General features: G+C 39.6%; 1 protein-coding gene across 3 annotated transcripts in view; it reads left to right on the top strand.

Moving 5' to 3' along the window:
• NR1H4 (nuclear receptor subfamily 1 group H member 4) overlaps positions 1-16,306 on the top strand; it is a 79,047-nt gene that overhangs the window by 46,439 nt on the left and 16,302 nt on the right. For all 3 annotated transcript variants that reach the window (XM_019480980.1, XM_019480981.2, XM_014595210.3), the window contains 4 exons: positions 402-535; positions 1,957-2,055; positions 4,801-4,900; positions 8,336-8,482. In XM_019480980.1, coding sequence (XP_019336525.1) covers positions 402-535; positions 1,957-2,055; positions 4,801-4,900; positions 8,336-8,482 — 480 coding nt within the window. The remainder of the gene's footprint in view (positions 1-401; positions 536-1,956; positions 2,056-4,800; positions 4,901-8,335; positions 8,483-16,306) is intronic.

The following is a 16,306-nucleotide window of genomic DNA, read 5'->3' as shown; positions in this document are numbered from 1 at the left end:
AAATTTCCTCTTTTCTCAATGATGCAGGTAGGTTATTTTCTATAGTGCTTAAACAGGAAATTAAACACATTCAGAACTGAATTGAGTGTTTTCATGGTATCTTCCTCTTTCATCATATATTCCCTGAATGAGTCTTTTTTCTTGCTCTGCATTTTCAAAGGTGGAGAGCAAAGCAAGGTCCTTGAAAGAAACTCTAAAGTGAAGTTTTATTATGATGGTTCTGTTTCTAGATTCATCTTTACCTGCTTAGCCCTTGGGCTGCACTTGCTGGTTCTTCTCAGAGAGTTGTTTTGGCTAATTGTTGCTATTTGTGTTTGTTAAGTGAGAGAATTCTCTAATTTCTGTACAAGACCGACATAAAGAAGATGCATGCCTATCAATATTTTATTTTCAATCTCCAGGTTTGTTAACAGAAATACAATGCAAATCAAAACGTCTAAGAAAAAATGTAAAACACCACCCTGATCAGACAGCTGCTGAAGAGAATGAAGGACCTGACCTGAAGCAAGTGACATCAACAACTAAACCATATAGGGTAATAACATTCATGTAATACTCTGTATAGTAGTTGGGATATTTGAGCTAAACAATATATTATACGATAATTTTTAGAGTTCTTTGATAACACATTATCTCTACATTTGCATTATTTCTTATAAATAATAAGATAACAGTATTTAATGACAACAGGCAATTAAGAAGTTTTTCTTAATAACACTTAACATGACAATGTTCCATATAGATTCTAAGGGTATTCTTTAACCTTTATTAAATACGTCTAAGCTTACACATTCCATGAAGAGATTAGATGTATGCAGTGCAAATCTCTATAGGATAAATTGCAGAGCTACATGATAAATAATAGAATACATGTTAAAGGAGATTTCATGCATGATTCTGCAGTTTATCCCATGGATGTTTCCATCACATGCATCTACCGATCTAATCTTAGAATGGGACATGCATGTGTATCAAATTAAGTTTCCATAGATTGTGGTGCACACTTCACAACCTCATTTGGAATGCGTGAATCCATCTCTCTCAGGACTACTGTTAACATTTCAAACTGAGTACTGCAAACTGCTACCATTAAAAAAAAATAAAGTGAAAAAAAAAGTTTCCTTCCATTTCCCCCCCCCATAAGATATTCCAGTTGCCTTCCTCAAAAATATGTATCTTCACAAAGCCCAGAATATTTAATCCTACATCACTGACTGATTAAAGTACTGATACCTTGTAACTATAGGGCTAGAAAAAGGAATCAAGATTTCTGATTTTTGAAAGATGTTCTCCTAGTTTAGGAAAGAAACTGAGATAGTAAATCTTTAAATCATGACTCTGATTGTTGTAGAAGAGTTACAGGTTATTTTTAGAAACATCTCTTTATGGTTCCTTTTGAGCCTTATCCAGTTAGATTCATGTTAATTGAGATATTTAGGATAAAAGGAATCAATATTTAATTTTAATTCAAATAATAGTTTTACTTGAAAATATGCAGCATATACAGAATAGATGAGGATGTGGGGGGCACTGAGATTTGGGGAGGGCACACCCCTCACTGTTGACTTCACTACGTTTCTGCATACAGCTGCCCCTAAATTGTGCTAACAAAAATATTCTATAGCGTTCCACTATGGATTCTTTTTAGAGATCTGTTGCCTCCAAAGGATGAGAATATTGTTGCTGTTGTGATGGTCCAGGAACTATGCAAGAAGCAAGGTTTTTTTTTGGTAACAGCTTTTATTACTCCCAACTATATAGTTGGTCCAATAAAAGATATCACCTCCCAAAAATGCTTCTCTAAAGGATTAGGAAGACTTTTCCTATTGTTAACATTAAAAAAGATATCTATTTAAGATATAAACAACCTGGCCGAAGTAGGTGATACTAGATAATTTCTAGTCACTGAACTTTATGGATTTTTTCCTTTTTTTCTCTTTTTTTCTGCCAGTATAGGAGAAAGTAGAACTTACCACAGAACAGCAGAACCTTCTTCATTACATCATGGATTCATATAGTAAACAACGATTTCCACAGGAGGTATCAAAAAAACTTGTAAGTACACAAATGGATTAATCTTGTGAAAATTATCATTTGGTTTGATTGGAGAGACTGAAGATTTTATAGGATTAGATCCATTATTTAACATTTCAGTTGAAGAAGCACTTACGGCCATCTGTGAAATTTGATCCTGATGGTGCTAAACTTGCATGGATTGCTAGTAAATGATATTCCTATCTTTAAAGAGCTTACCACCTAAAAGAGAGCTTACAGTCTAAATGTGCATAAGAGAATTGGTTATTGGGGGGGAATGATATTGGACTAACTGCATGGTTGCAAAAGAACCAGTAATTGCCCCCTTAATCATTACTATGATAGCTTCTTTGTTCACTGAAATTAAAGGTCTCATTTCTGTAGCATAATGAGCAGTAAGCAACTGGAGTGCACTGAGGGACGTAGGGGGGTATGAATGGCAGCCACCACAACTACCACCCTAGCCTCTGCTGCCACCACCTCTGCCATTCAGGGTGTTTAGACCCTAGGGTAGTTACACTGCTGATCCATATGTTGGAGTAATTGCCAATCAGAGCTCATCTTAACTGAAGTGGTAGTTTGAGCTATGTTCAAGTTTTGCCCCAACCCTGACTCTTGCCCATATACACAAATCTCTAGCTCAGGATAAACAGTGCATTGTGCTCAGGCTAGATGCTGCTTTTTCAAAGGGGAGGGGTAAATTGAAGCTCAAGTGTTACTAACACTGCAGCTAACAACACATTAGGGATACAGCAGCTTGATTTGATGTTAGCAATCAGCTATAATCAGATCCCTCTGTACAGCTAATCGAGTCATCCTTTGTAGCTGAGTTCATAGGCACCAACTTTTATTTTTGCCGGGGCAAGGGGGCTAAGAAAATGGACACGTGGAAAGTTTTACATATTCCAGGTGACAGCCCTCTTTCCGAGGGGGGTCAGGGCCCTTGGGCCCCCTCGTACTCAGAACCTCTGGCTGGGGTGCTGTTTTGAGTAAGAAAACTCTTGTTTGAACTAGTAACTCAAGTGTACTAGCTCTAGCTCACCATTACAGGGAAGGCAAGCCCCCAGGTTTCCAAAGAGAAATTGAAAGATGTCACTATGGTGAATACTTCTTAACTAAAATATCCATTGACTAGTAGAATCTCAATTTTTTGAATACATTGTTACTCAATGTCATTATTTTATGGAAGATGTCACTATTGTTACAAAGAAGCAAACGTTGAGCATCTCTACAGTAGGTAGCTAGCATAGGTACTGGCAGCAGTCTGGCCAAGGAAGCACAGAACTCAAGTGTGGGCTGAAAAACCACCCTGAGAAGCTAGGACCCAGCTAGTTTAATGTTAGCTTGGGGATGTCTATGCTGTACTGCAGGAGTGACTGCTGTATAAACGTACATTAAAATAAACATCTGTAAAGACTTGGTCTTCTGGTCTGGATGAGATCTTCTCAGATAGTACTCAGGTTGGGGGGAATTAAGTGTGGCTTTATGTTGTCTTCATGATTAATCACACTCATGGTACCAACCAGAGGGTACTCCCCAGCAAATATTAGAGCAAGTACAGGATTAGGTGTAGTGGGGAGGGATGGATAAAATTCAAATATCAAAATGTTATGGTTTTTAATTTAAAAAAAAAACTCCACAAAGAAAAAAAAAAAAAGGAAAATGTTTCAGCATTTTGAACTCAAACCTGCATTTTTCCACATTATTCATTTTTATTCATTTTGTCTTTATTTATTGAGCCCTTCTATTCAGTGGTAATATAGGAAGAAGCATGAGAAAGGTGAATGTTAATTAGAAGGCTTTTATTTTAAAAACAAAAACATTTCATTTTTGCTTTTTGACAAAATTAGACCATTTCAATAGAATTTGTCCCACAGAAAATCACATTTCGGAAACAAATGGCCAGTTTTTCTAAATAAAGAAATAAAAGCTCAGAATAAAGTTTTGATCTGGCTGCAGTCTGATCTTGTATCCCTTTCCCTGCAATGACATTCCACTTTAAGCTGGGGATTTACAAACATGTATGTGTAGAGTTGGCCATGCAAAATCTTCATTATCTGGGTACTGCTTTTTAACCATGGACATCCCCAGCTATCTTGTTAAACCAGTTACATTGTCACTTTGCACTACTAGAGCTAGTGTCGCAAGTCATTTTTTTTCCCAGAGGTAACGTTGGATGAATGTAATAGTTGGCTTGAAGCAATATTACTTTTTCCTACAATTGCATCATACCTCACAAGGATGTAGATTTAAATTTAGTGAACTGAGTGAAAAAGAGGCCTCCAACAAACATCCTGCTGCAGGTGGTGACCTTAGTTTACTAGCTGACTCCTGTCTTTTTGAGTCCATACTGAATTGATGTCCCAATGCTATGTTGCTGATGGGTTATTACACACAGTACAAGTAAAATCAAGGTTTTGAGCACTTGCGGTGAACTAACATTTCATGCATTTCTCATACATATAATACTGCTAATTCCAGTGCTCTGGTCAAATCACTATTCCTTCTCTAAATTCCCAATGCCACTTCCTTTTTTCACTCTTTATCCTTAAGTTAACAGTTGCGCAGTGTTGTTTTGTAGTATTAAGCAGCTGCCACAATCCAGCACAAAATTCCTATTTACCTTTATTACTAAATATGGTGCAGAAATGTTTGGCATTTAATTAGTTAATATCCATATAGACTTATGAAAAGCATGTTAGAAATATAAAATGAGAGTTGTTATTAACTGGGGGTTTGTTTGCTTGTTTGTTTTGATTTTAACAGTTACACGAGGAATTTGGTGCTGAAGAAAATTTTCTCATCTTAACAGAAATGGCTACCAGTCATGTTCAGGTTCTTGTGGAGTTCACCAAAAAGTTACCAGGTAGGTCAAGTATATAGACAAAATCTTGCTCTTGTTGAAATTAATGGCAGAATTTTAACTGATTGCAATTGTGGCTGGATTGTTGTTTATATACAAGTTACATGTAAAAGTACCTTCCATTTCCCAACTTTTGCCACCAATACATACGCTCCCCTCCAAACACTGCCTAAAGAAAAAGATGTTTGTAAATGGAAGAGAATATTTTAAAGAATTCAAATTTTACCAGTCTGAGACATTGCATCCTTTATATCTACTGAAGGATAAACTGTTTTAAATTTTGAGTGTCTTTGAAGACATGTTATTTTATAATAACTTGACAATACAACATATTCACCCTTAGCATTGGCTCTAATAGCTGACAATTTTTACTTTACTCCCTGTGCTCCCTTTCAGTGTTGTAGTATGGTAGAATTGTTATTATAGCCAGAAAATAGGTGAGAAAAATATTTGCTTCTTCCTTTCTATGAAAGGTTTTGGGTCAATATCATTCACTGAAGTATGTGTGCTTAGAACAGCAGCTTTAAGTACATGGAAAATACGTGTCTATCAGACTAGTGTTTAGCTTGCTTTGATGAAAATATCACAGATACACAATGAAAACAATAATTTAGTTTTCTAACTCAAGTTGGAGAGGCCTTAAAACATCAGGCAAAATGATGCCTCAAGAGTCAAAAGCTTATTGCAGTTCTGCCAGGTTTTTTGCCCCTTTCTCTTTGGCTGTGAGGTTCAGCTTTGCTAACCGGGGAAGATTTCAGGGATCAGAATGCATGTGAAAGTCACCCAGATCTACTTTTTGATGCAGAAGCCATCTTCTGACATGGAAGCTATATGGGGCTCCCTGAACATTTCTGTGTAGTGGGGCTTGGGATCAAGAAGAGAGGGGAAGAGTGGGTTGACCTACAGCCAAGAAGATTCACTGGTCTGTGGTTCTAGTCTAGTCCACTAGATCACACTGCCTCACCCTCACAAATATATGTATATGCAAATGTGCACAAACTTCATTTATCTAACAGTCTTTTGACATTGCCCCTGTGCTAGGAGTTGGTTTCTAATGGTTCTAATCTTATTCCTATTTGCAAACTAAAACAGTGTGTGCAGGTTCATAGAAATAGATGAAAAAAAGAAAGTGAAAGCATGGGATAAGGCTCAATTCAGTACTGGAAGATGATAACATGGCCAATTCTTTAATAGCACTAATTTAGGAATTTAATTTGTTACATGCTAATCAAGTTGAATTCAATTTCACCTAATTCAAAACAAGATTATGCACGTGTGCACGTGTGTGTGTGTGTGTGTGTCTGTGTCTGCACTTGCATGTGTGTGTGAAAGGGAGAAGGGGTCGGGGAGAATGATTCAGAGGGATGTTAATCTGGAAGTTTGAAAAAAAGAAAATGGGGAAAACAACTGTATGATTTCTGCACAAAAATAAAACAAAAAGCTTCTTAAGGGGGAGCACCTGAAATTAATAGATGCATTTGCAAATGTTGGTCATAGGGACTTGTTACATGGTAATTTTGGGTGGCTCTTGGAGCTCTAAACCTCTGAGATGTCACACATTAACACCTTAAAGTGGATTTAAGCACTCGTTATGCGGCTCAAAATCTGCCACTCTAGCACAGGATTCCCTCTGATTTGCACTACCCTGTTCCATTGAGATGGCCGTTCCCCACAAATGTGCCACCCAAGTTGAAGTCCTCCAGCATCCTAGGATTTCTCACACTCCTGCGTGTAGAGCAGGGATAGAAACCAGTCCTGGCTCACTAGCCCTCTGGTGGCAACTCACAGCTACAGCTCCTAGTCCGGCCCCTGCCCTGAGCCCTCTAGTGGCAAGTCACAGCTGTGCAGGTGGGGGGATAGTCAGAGACGGTTTCTAGATTAAGGGTCAGACTGCTTCCAACTCCAAGCTAGCACTAACATGGATCAACATGTGTGCTGCTCACAGCATAAGGTGTAACAAGGCCCTCAGTGTTGTGTAAAATGAACTTGGCATTCCTCAGATGGAAATTTCAGAAAAAATCAGATCTTTTCTGAATTATGTCAATGAATTTATACTGAGTTAGAAAGAGAAAGTGGCTTTTAGACAAAAACGAGAAAAAGCAACAGCTGCTATTGGCTATTTGAAATGAACAGCATTTACCTGGCAAGTTTAAAAATCTGTATCTTTTGACTTTTTTTTTTTTTACTTACTGTATCAACTTTACATGTGCTCCTTTGTGAGCTTGTTCTCAAGCCCTTTGTACTGGTTTTGCAGGGGAAGTCAGCATAAGCTAGGTTATATAAAATTTTTAACCACACTCTGGCCTAACAACCCCATCCTACGCCCACCGATGTTTACGGTAGTTCAGCAATTTGCTTCAATCATGCAGAGCCCAAACTCAGAAAGGAAACCCCCTCTATTCAAAACATGGGGGAAGCCTTTAGCTAAATTATAAGGCCTAATGTCCTTAAAGTGGAGATGTGAAATTTGATTACCAGTTCCTTCTTTGAACATCTCCGTTAATAGTTGCATGTAAAATACTTTTGGGAAGATGAGTCTGCCAAACTCTAGATTGGATCTGGCTTGTGAGGCCATATCATTTAGCATATGGGTCTAGAAATTTTACAGTGGAAGAGCAGTGGTAGCACTAACTGCTGCTCCCCTACTGCCAAATTTCCAGAACCATAGGGAGCCCTGCAGGCCAGATGACATGGTCTTGTGTGCTAGCTGGAGCTGGCACATAGCTAGATCAAGCCTAGATGGTTTTGCTGGCACCCAGGGTTGTCACAGACCAAACCTGCACTGGATCAGGCCCATGGACCAACCCCATGCATGGAATCTAGCCCACAGACCAGCCCTGTGCTGCCCATCTAGGATGTGGGGCCAGAAGGTTGTGCACCAGTGCTCTTGATCAACTCTTCATCTTCCCAAAGAGAAGGGTAAGTGGAAAAGGAGGCATGGACATTCAAGCCATGTGATAATGATACTTGTCACATCAACTTTTTTGGTATGATGGCCTGCTTTTTAAAGCACAATATCAAATACAAAATATTTACTTTTCTATAGAACAATTCTGTCTGCTTCCACTTTGCTCCTGGTATTCATCCTGCCTCAGCTCTAAAATCAATAAAATCTGTAGAATATCTATAGAAAAATCTGAATTTTTGCATATAGCATTTTATATAAAGGTTGTAGATCAATAAAGCACTTTACATACACATTTAACTAACTCCTCTTGATTTTACTATTATTTAAATACATGCTGAGCTTTACTGAAATACTCACCCACAGCAAGCTGGAAGCTAATGTAGTCAAGAGCCATTTTAGATTCTTCACAGACTCTCTTTATTTTAAAGATGAATGGCCTCTTATGGTCAAGAATGGTATAACCTAAAGTAATATTGTACTGTTGATTTCATTTTATATTGATTGCCAGTTTATTTCTTAATTCCTTCCAGGCTTTCAAACTCTTGATCATGAAGACCAAATTGCTTTGCTGAAGGGTTCAGCAGTAGAGGCCATGTTCCTTCGTTCAGCTGAAATCTTCAGTCGTAAACTTCCTACAGGACATGCTGACCTCTTAGAAGAAAGAATTCGCAACAGCGGTAGGTACTCTTTTTAGGGGGAAAAAACCTTACTTCCGTGGTGTGTGGGCCGGGCCCCGATCCCGCCGCCAAGTGTGAGTCGGGAGGGGTGATCCGCGGCCCGTCTTTTGCGCACGCGGGCTGTGGCCAGCAGCCTGGGCACGCGGGGTCGGAGAAAACCGGCGGCGAGCTAGAATCAGTCACAAACGCGTACTGGTTGATTGAAAAGATTATTTACTTACACCCAAAGATGGTAGTGGTGTAGGCTGGACAGCTTTCCAGGTGCAGCTCCGCTTAAATCCTTGCTGGAGGACTACGACAAATTCCTTCCCACGGAGTTGTTTAAGCTCCGCGGGTTCGGCAATTCTTTCCCACGGAGTTGTTGAAGCTCCGTGGGCTTGGTTCGGTTCCCTGGTCCCCCGGAGTTGTTAAGGCTCAGTGGGTTCGAAAATTGGGTTTACAGGAAAGGGATATGTCTGGGATTGCGCTCGGCGACGGGGAGAGGCTAGAAGCGGTTCGTTCTTTTTCCTTTTTCCCTCCGGAGTAGGTAGAGCTCCAGGGGCTCGATTATTAAGCCTCTGTTGCCTGCTTGAAACGCGTTGGGTCCGTGAGGATCCGCAGTGCTTAGAGATCTTCACACTGGGTGAAGTCTCCTCCTCCTGGTGTTCATGGAGTCTTCCAACTTGGGCGGAAACCACTCGAGCCTTTTGTATGGCTAGCAAGCCAATAGCTAGCCACCACGTGTGCCTACATTCGGAACCGGCCAATAATGTGGCGCGAATCTGAATACAAATGGCGGGAACTCCTTTGCACCGTACATCTCTAAGATGCAAAAGAAATGCACCATGCAAAGAAGCTGCAAATTGGCAGGAAATCCCCCGTTGCACCAGAGTTCTCTCCCGCACCAGAGAACTCTACCGTGCAAAGAAAGCTACAATTTAGGCGGGAACAATAATTTAGCGGTGCCGAATCACACACAAACAAAAACCACAACTTTGGGTTGTGACACGTGGGTCAACATTTGCTCTTGAAATGGTAGAAAAAAATATCATGTTAGTAATAAAATAGTTTATCTTAATGCTGGTTTTCTTGGTGTTCACTAGCACAAATTTCAGTCAGTCTCTAATCCAAAGATAATAAAGATTTAATTGTAAATATGAGGGTGTTTCAGAAAGTAATAGCAAAATAGCTGTCCATGATGTATCTCTGTGACAAGGTGGAGAACTACACAGTAGTAGGGAACATGGATGGCAGCATTATCAAGTACACCCATCATTTACAATTACGTACATGTGGCCTAGTAAATGATCATTGCACACAAAATGTTTTTATTTAAAAAACTGCTGTTACTTTCTTAAACACCCTCATACATTATAAATATTATGACTAACATTATAGAAATTGAATGTCTCTCTACAAGGTTAAATATAAAAGAACTGTGAAACTAAATCTTCATTCTAAAAGTTATTCAAACGAAGTGTCTGTTTGTACAGGTTTCCCTCGCTTTATGCTGTACACGTGTTCCTGGAAAATGGCGCATAACTCAAATTCGCATAAAAGGAACCCATTTTACAATGTAACAAATAGGGATGCATTCTGAGATCTCAAATGTATTGACCCCCAATCCCATTTCTATCACTTTTACAAGACAATTTTGGTACTCATCAACAGCAGAGAGGGGTAAGAGATAAGCTAGCGGGATGCATAGAAGCCATAATGGGGATGGCAGTGACAGAAACATGTGCCGTAGACAGCGAGTGAGGAGCACAGATCCACACAGGAGACTATATTTTGGTGCTCATTGCTCCTACAATGCACCGCATAAAGCAGCTGACTGCGGGCTTCCACCACACCGATTGCATAAGAGTGAATTTACCTCGCATATACTGAATTTTTGGTATAAAAAAGGCCATCGCATAAGAGCTAATTCGCACATATAGAACCCGCTGAAAGCAAAGGGAGACCTGTATGTTTACAACTGTAATTAAAGTTATAAAGGTAGTAGGAGCATTGTAGCTTATTACTGTATGTTATTGTAAAGGGAACAAACTACTACTCTGGGTCATTTGGTAAAAAGGATGAGTGTGAATAATGATTATGTTATTCAGTAAAGTCCGTAAATATTCTGTTTCAGACATCTGTCAGGGGTTTGGCCTGTATCATGGAGTTTTACTGTGTTTGAACGTAGTTCTCAGCAGCTGCATAACCAGATGAGGAGTAGATACTGTTTAGCAGACAGTGCAGAGCAAGAAAAGCCATGATCTGCACTATAACACCTAATTGTTATCATGCCTTCAGTGGTTGGTAACACAATGCTGAATGTGGTTTGTCCTGTTCTATGATGATCCAGACCCAGCCTCTGGTCATCCAATAATATGTCTGTAGTAAAATTTTAGTAGATCAAAGAAATGAGTAGCCTTTGCACTGCAGTCAGAAGGAGACTGCTTTTATTTCTGAGCTTGCCCTCTTACTTTTCTGGGCCAAAGGATTGAAGAAAAAGCAAAAGCACCTCATTCATTCCTGAATGAACGAGGACACCTATGCTGTCTCTGGCCTGAGAAGCTAATGATTCAAACTGATCACTGAGGGGGGGAAATCGTTAAGTGATGGAAGAACGCAGAGTCAGAGATTATAAATTTAGTTTGCTGCAGTATGCAGAATGACAATTTTTAGTTTAATGTTTTTAATTTTCTGTTGTTTTGCTCTCTTTAAAAAGATTTTTTGTAAGAGGGTGGCCTTAAGGAAAGATGGCTAGTTAGACTGAAGGGCTGCAGCAGGGGGAAGGTTAATGAGGGCATGGCTCACTGGGAAACGAAAACCCCAGCAGGCAGAACGGACCAGGGAGATGAAGGAAAAGCACCAGGCAGAACCTATGAGGAGGACAAGCCTGAGAGAGGAAGGCTGAGGCCACAGCAGACCCAGCCCTGGGTCCAGCGCAATAAGGTTTTCATTTGCTTACTTTGTGCGATGAAAGTCTGTTTATGATGGGGCAGGCTGGGAGGTGCTCCAAATAACAAAGGCCAGCAGATTTAAAGGATCAAGGAGAAAATCCCAAATGAGGGGGCAGTGTGGAAGACAGCACAAAAGTGCTCATTTGGCAAGACAAGGAAGGGGCTTGAAACTAATACAAAGGGGGATGCAGACCCTGAAAAAACACTTGATTTTTGCCTTTGTGGCATGTGATGAATATGAGGTTGGTAACATCCTTATGGTTACATTGGCAGAGAATAAGATACATGCCTGGGAGTCCAGTGATGTACACTAAGCCATTGTACTAAATTGTAGCTGATCAGAAATTTTTAATTGGAAGTTGTCCATCAGAAAAAAGAAAACAGTAGTGGTTGGTTTTGTGTGCATGTTGTTTTATTTTGTCTTTTTCCCCTGAAAAATGTTATCCTAGAAAAATGATCCTAGCTGAACACATGAATTTTGAAAACAGCTGCTGTTTTAATTAGGTCAGTAAGTGTGTACGTGCTTTCTTGTCCAAAGTGTCAAACTGTACATTTACAACAAAAGCAGTAGATGTTTTCATTCAGAAAAATGTTTCTATCTATATTAAATAACACCTGCCCTTAGTGATTTTTAAAAATACACAGTAGAATAGTTTAGGTTCTTATTACTGTGACATATCTTGTCATATTGTCAAAACTTAGTAGTAGTGCAAAATATGTTGTTAAGATGACTTCATATAATTCTACATCTTACATTATGTACTACTACTGTTTTTTCATGAAATAATGTAGAGCTAGTAAATAAAATGTTAACCTGAAAAATTCAAAATAAAAGTTTTAAAGTGAAATCTTCCCCAGACATTTTCTAAAGCTAAATTTCTATCTTAATTTTTTTAATTGTTTTTTTCCTGCTTTAGAACAGATTTCAAAATATCAAAATTTCCCATAAGATGGTAAGTTTCAACCAGGTCTATCATAAATATTTATATCTTCCTGTACTTTGAAAGATACTTGATAGAGACATCTTTCTCTTACCCATGAAAGGAGGGAGAAAAGTACTACCTGGGGTCAGCCAGTCTTTCCCCCTGAATTATGGCAGGATAAATTTGTTCATTTGGTTCATGTTAATAGGAAGAACACGAAAATTTATCCCTGGCCCAGTTTTACGTTTTTCTATTCAATACACACTTGAGTCAACCCATTATTATTTCCCTTCACTTTACTATATAGATGCTGGCATAAGAAACAATAAAGTAGCCTTGCATATCTTTTTCTTAGGTTAGTGTTAATTTAGTTGATGTCATTCCAGGTATTAACTGTCAATGTCCCTACAGCAGCACAGAAATCATCCAAGATTTCTTTTTGTTGTGCTATATGCTTTCATTTTTCACTGAATAACACAATATTGTCATTGTCACAAGCTAGAGCATCTCTGTAGAAGTGGCAACATCTTCTGTATGTAGAGCCTTAAATATATCTTTAAAATGTCAATCTCAGTCCATACTCTTTGTGAGGAGCTGCTTATCTGTTAGTAACAACAGTTCATCTGCATTTGGAATAAACACTTTGAGGACTGCAGCTTAGTCTGAGTGTAGCATAACACTTTTCAGACTATAATTTTTTTTTAGCAAATATTTCTGGGCATTGAGTGGAATTTCGTAACAAACTCTAGCTTTATTCAATACCACTCAAGCATATTTTACATGAATGAACCCTATGTTTATGCAATGGTTGTATAGATCTACTGCATAGCCTTATCAGATCCCAGGAGGGATGCTACCAAGTATGCCCATCCACCTGATCTCACTCAGGAGTGAGGTGGTAAAGCTCTTCAGTGCTATCCTCTGTGGCCATTCTTAAGCAAAGCAGCAACTGAGGTCTCAAGAGCAGCCATGGGGAGATGCCTTTAGAGCAGCTGCACTGCTGCATTTCTAAGTTTGGTGTGAGCAGGAGCAGGGCAGTGAGGGTATACTCAGGAGTATTCCTCTCAGGACATGCCAAGGGTGCAGTGTAGATATACCCTTTGCTATGTGCACTGTCAAACTTGTGATCTTCCAATGTAGACTAGAATAAAAGAAAAGTTCAAGGTGCTGTAATCTCATTGAGATTGAGCTTGTTAGTCATAGGATCATAGGAAAGTAGAGCTAGAAGAGACCTCATGAGGTCATCTAGTCCAGCCCCCTGCTCAAGGCAGGTTCATCCCTGACTAAACCATCCCAGCCAAGTGTCTCTCTAATCTGCTTTTGAACGTTTCCCACATGGAGATTCCATAACTTTTCTAGGTAGCCTGAGAAGTTGTTCCAATGCCTAACTACTCTCGTAGTCAAAAAGTTTGTCCTAATTTCCAGCCTAAATTTCCCCTGCTGCAGCTTGATGCCATTGCTCCTAGTCCTGTCCCCTACAACCACAGAGAAAAACCCATCTCCATCCTCTCTATAATCACCCTTCAGGTATTTGAAGACCGTTACTAATTTCAAAACTGAAATTAAATTTTGTATTTTTTAGCCTGGAATGGAAGTATTAAGTCTTAATTCAGCCACGCTGATGCTTGAATCCTAAATGGGCTTAATGAATTAAATTACACAAGATAACTTTCTTGGGTTAACGTGTGTTTAGAGAAAAATATCTATTAGTAAATAAAGATGGTGTCTGAATCAGGGGGCTTGGTCCTACCAAGACATATGGGAGGAGTTGCACTGAGTTTGATGGGATAAATTGGAGAAGCAAACCTTATCAAGTGTCTGTAAGGTTGGGCTTGAATCAGAACAAAATAAATGATAAACTTGGGGCTGATTCTGAAGTATTTCTTCATGCTAAATACAACCTTACTCCATGATTAACACTAGTAATTTTGAAATTAGCAAAGCTACTCGAACTAAGATGGTGGTATAAAGATATTCAATGATATATAATACTAAAATGATATATAATAATACAAATCCATCAATACAGTGGTTCCAATATTTTTCTAAATATAAAACTTGGCCATGCAGTTCATCGTACAAATAGCAGAATACCTTTGATAAGACTGATAGGAAAACTCAAGTTCTCATTGGCAGAAACAGGAGAGCCTTAAAAGCTTGGCAGAACAACAACAACTTCAGACAGAAGGAAGACATTTACCACCCCATTAAAACCAAGACCCAGGGGAAAATGTGAGAGTGAAAGAACAAGTGGTAGGAGAACAAAGCAAAAGAGATTCAAAAGTTTGCGGACAGCCATGACATGCATAGTTTCTTCAGTGCAGTCAAAGTTATGTATGGGTCATGCATACAAGAAGCCAGCTTTTAGAGGTCCAAGGATTGAAGAACACTCTTTAAAGAGTCCACCATCAGTAAACAGTGGAATGAACACTTTCAAGAGCTCATGAACCAAGCTTATAATATCGAAGGCAATACTATTGAAGCCATTTCATAACATCCCATAGATCCACCAATTTATCAAAAGACCTTGAAATCCATTAAGCAGATGAACAGCAACAAAGCATATGGTTCTGATAGAATACCAAATGAAATTTATAAAATGGTGGGAAAAATCTCTCTTCCTAACTGCTTGCCATTATTCTGAAAATCTAGAAATATGAGCAGATATCCAGTGATTTGAGAGATGCAAGAATCACTATTAAAGAAAGGAGATGGATCATATTGCAGCAATTATTGTGGTATTGGAGTCCTGTTTGTAGCTGGAATGATCCTTGCCTATGTCACAGAATCAAAGAATCATAGAAAAGGAGGGTTGGAAGGGATCTCAGGAGGTCTGGTCCAACTCCCTGCTCAAAGCAGGACCAGCCCCAACTAGATCATCCCAGCCAAGGCTTTGTCTACTCAGCTCTTAAAAACCCCTAAGGACTGAGATTCTATAACCTCTCTGGGTAAACTGTTCCAGTGCTTTACTAGCCTTGTGGTGAGAAAAAAGCGGCAGCCCTCTCCATGGACTGCTACCTTGACAGGTGGAGAGGCTTGTACGTACTGATGACCCCATAAGCAATACCATTGGGAGTCTTGTACTTTTGTACTCCTGGCAGGGTCACCCATGGCAGTAAGATCAAAGGTGAGGTATCAGATAAAGAGCAGCCCAACATAACATAAAGACCTCAATGGTGGAGCAAGCAGATGAAGAAAAAATACTTCTCAATGGTATTGAAGGCTGAAGTGGAAAAGTAACTTCAGTCATCTTGGATCTTCTTGCCACTGGATACAGGTTTCTCCTCCACCAAGATCCATGTGGTTCCAATGTTCAATGGCCTCATGTAAAACAAATCACGCACAGGCCTCTCCCACTGGATCCAACATCTACCACAATAACCAATCAGTAATACCCATAACCTCTACAAAGTCCTGTGGCAATGGATGAGTGGTGATGGGGACAAAGTGATCTCTGGGAGTCCCTAGTCATGGATCCACATGCAGGCAGCCGTCACGTGTTGGTTGCTTTAATTGAAATGGGACAGGAGGGTGAGCTGGCAGCTGCGATTGCCACTGAGCAGTCCTTTTTAGGATCTCCTCTGTTCACCTTGCATAGGGAGGGTTCTAGAAAAGGTGCCCCAAACATAGGCTGTTGCAACTTATCTTACCTGACTGAATAGCTGCTTCCAGAGGGATTACTCAAATTGCGGCTAAAGGAAATGGAAGGAAAGGAAACAAGACCGAGAAATACGTGGTCCCGATCTTACCTTTAACTACCACCTGTGACATTTGCCAGTCTGTGGCTCTAGGATCAGCCTTCTTAGCCATCAATGGTCTCATTAACAACATTTTACTTGACCCGTGGGAGGGATCATCCTTGACCATGAGGGATTGCTGTTGGTGAGAGTTTTTCCTAATATCTAACCTAAACTTCCCTTGCTACATTGATCCTTCCTCTGTCATCTGCTACCACTGAGAGCAGTCTAGCT

The sequence above is a fragment of the Alligator mississippiensis genome, chromosome 4 (genome assembly GCF_030867095.1).
Source record: "Alligator mississippiensis isolate rAllMis1 chromosome 4, rAllMis1, whole genome shotgun sequence".
Lineage (NCBI taxonomy): Eukaryota > Metazoa > Chordata > Crocodylia > Alligatoridae > Alligator > Alligator mississippiensis.
Note: the sequence above shows the minus strand (reverse complement) of the source record. Positions and strands in the feature narration are given on the sequence as shown.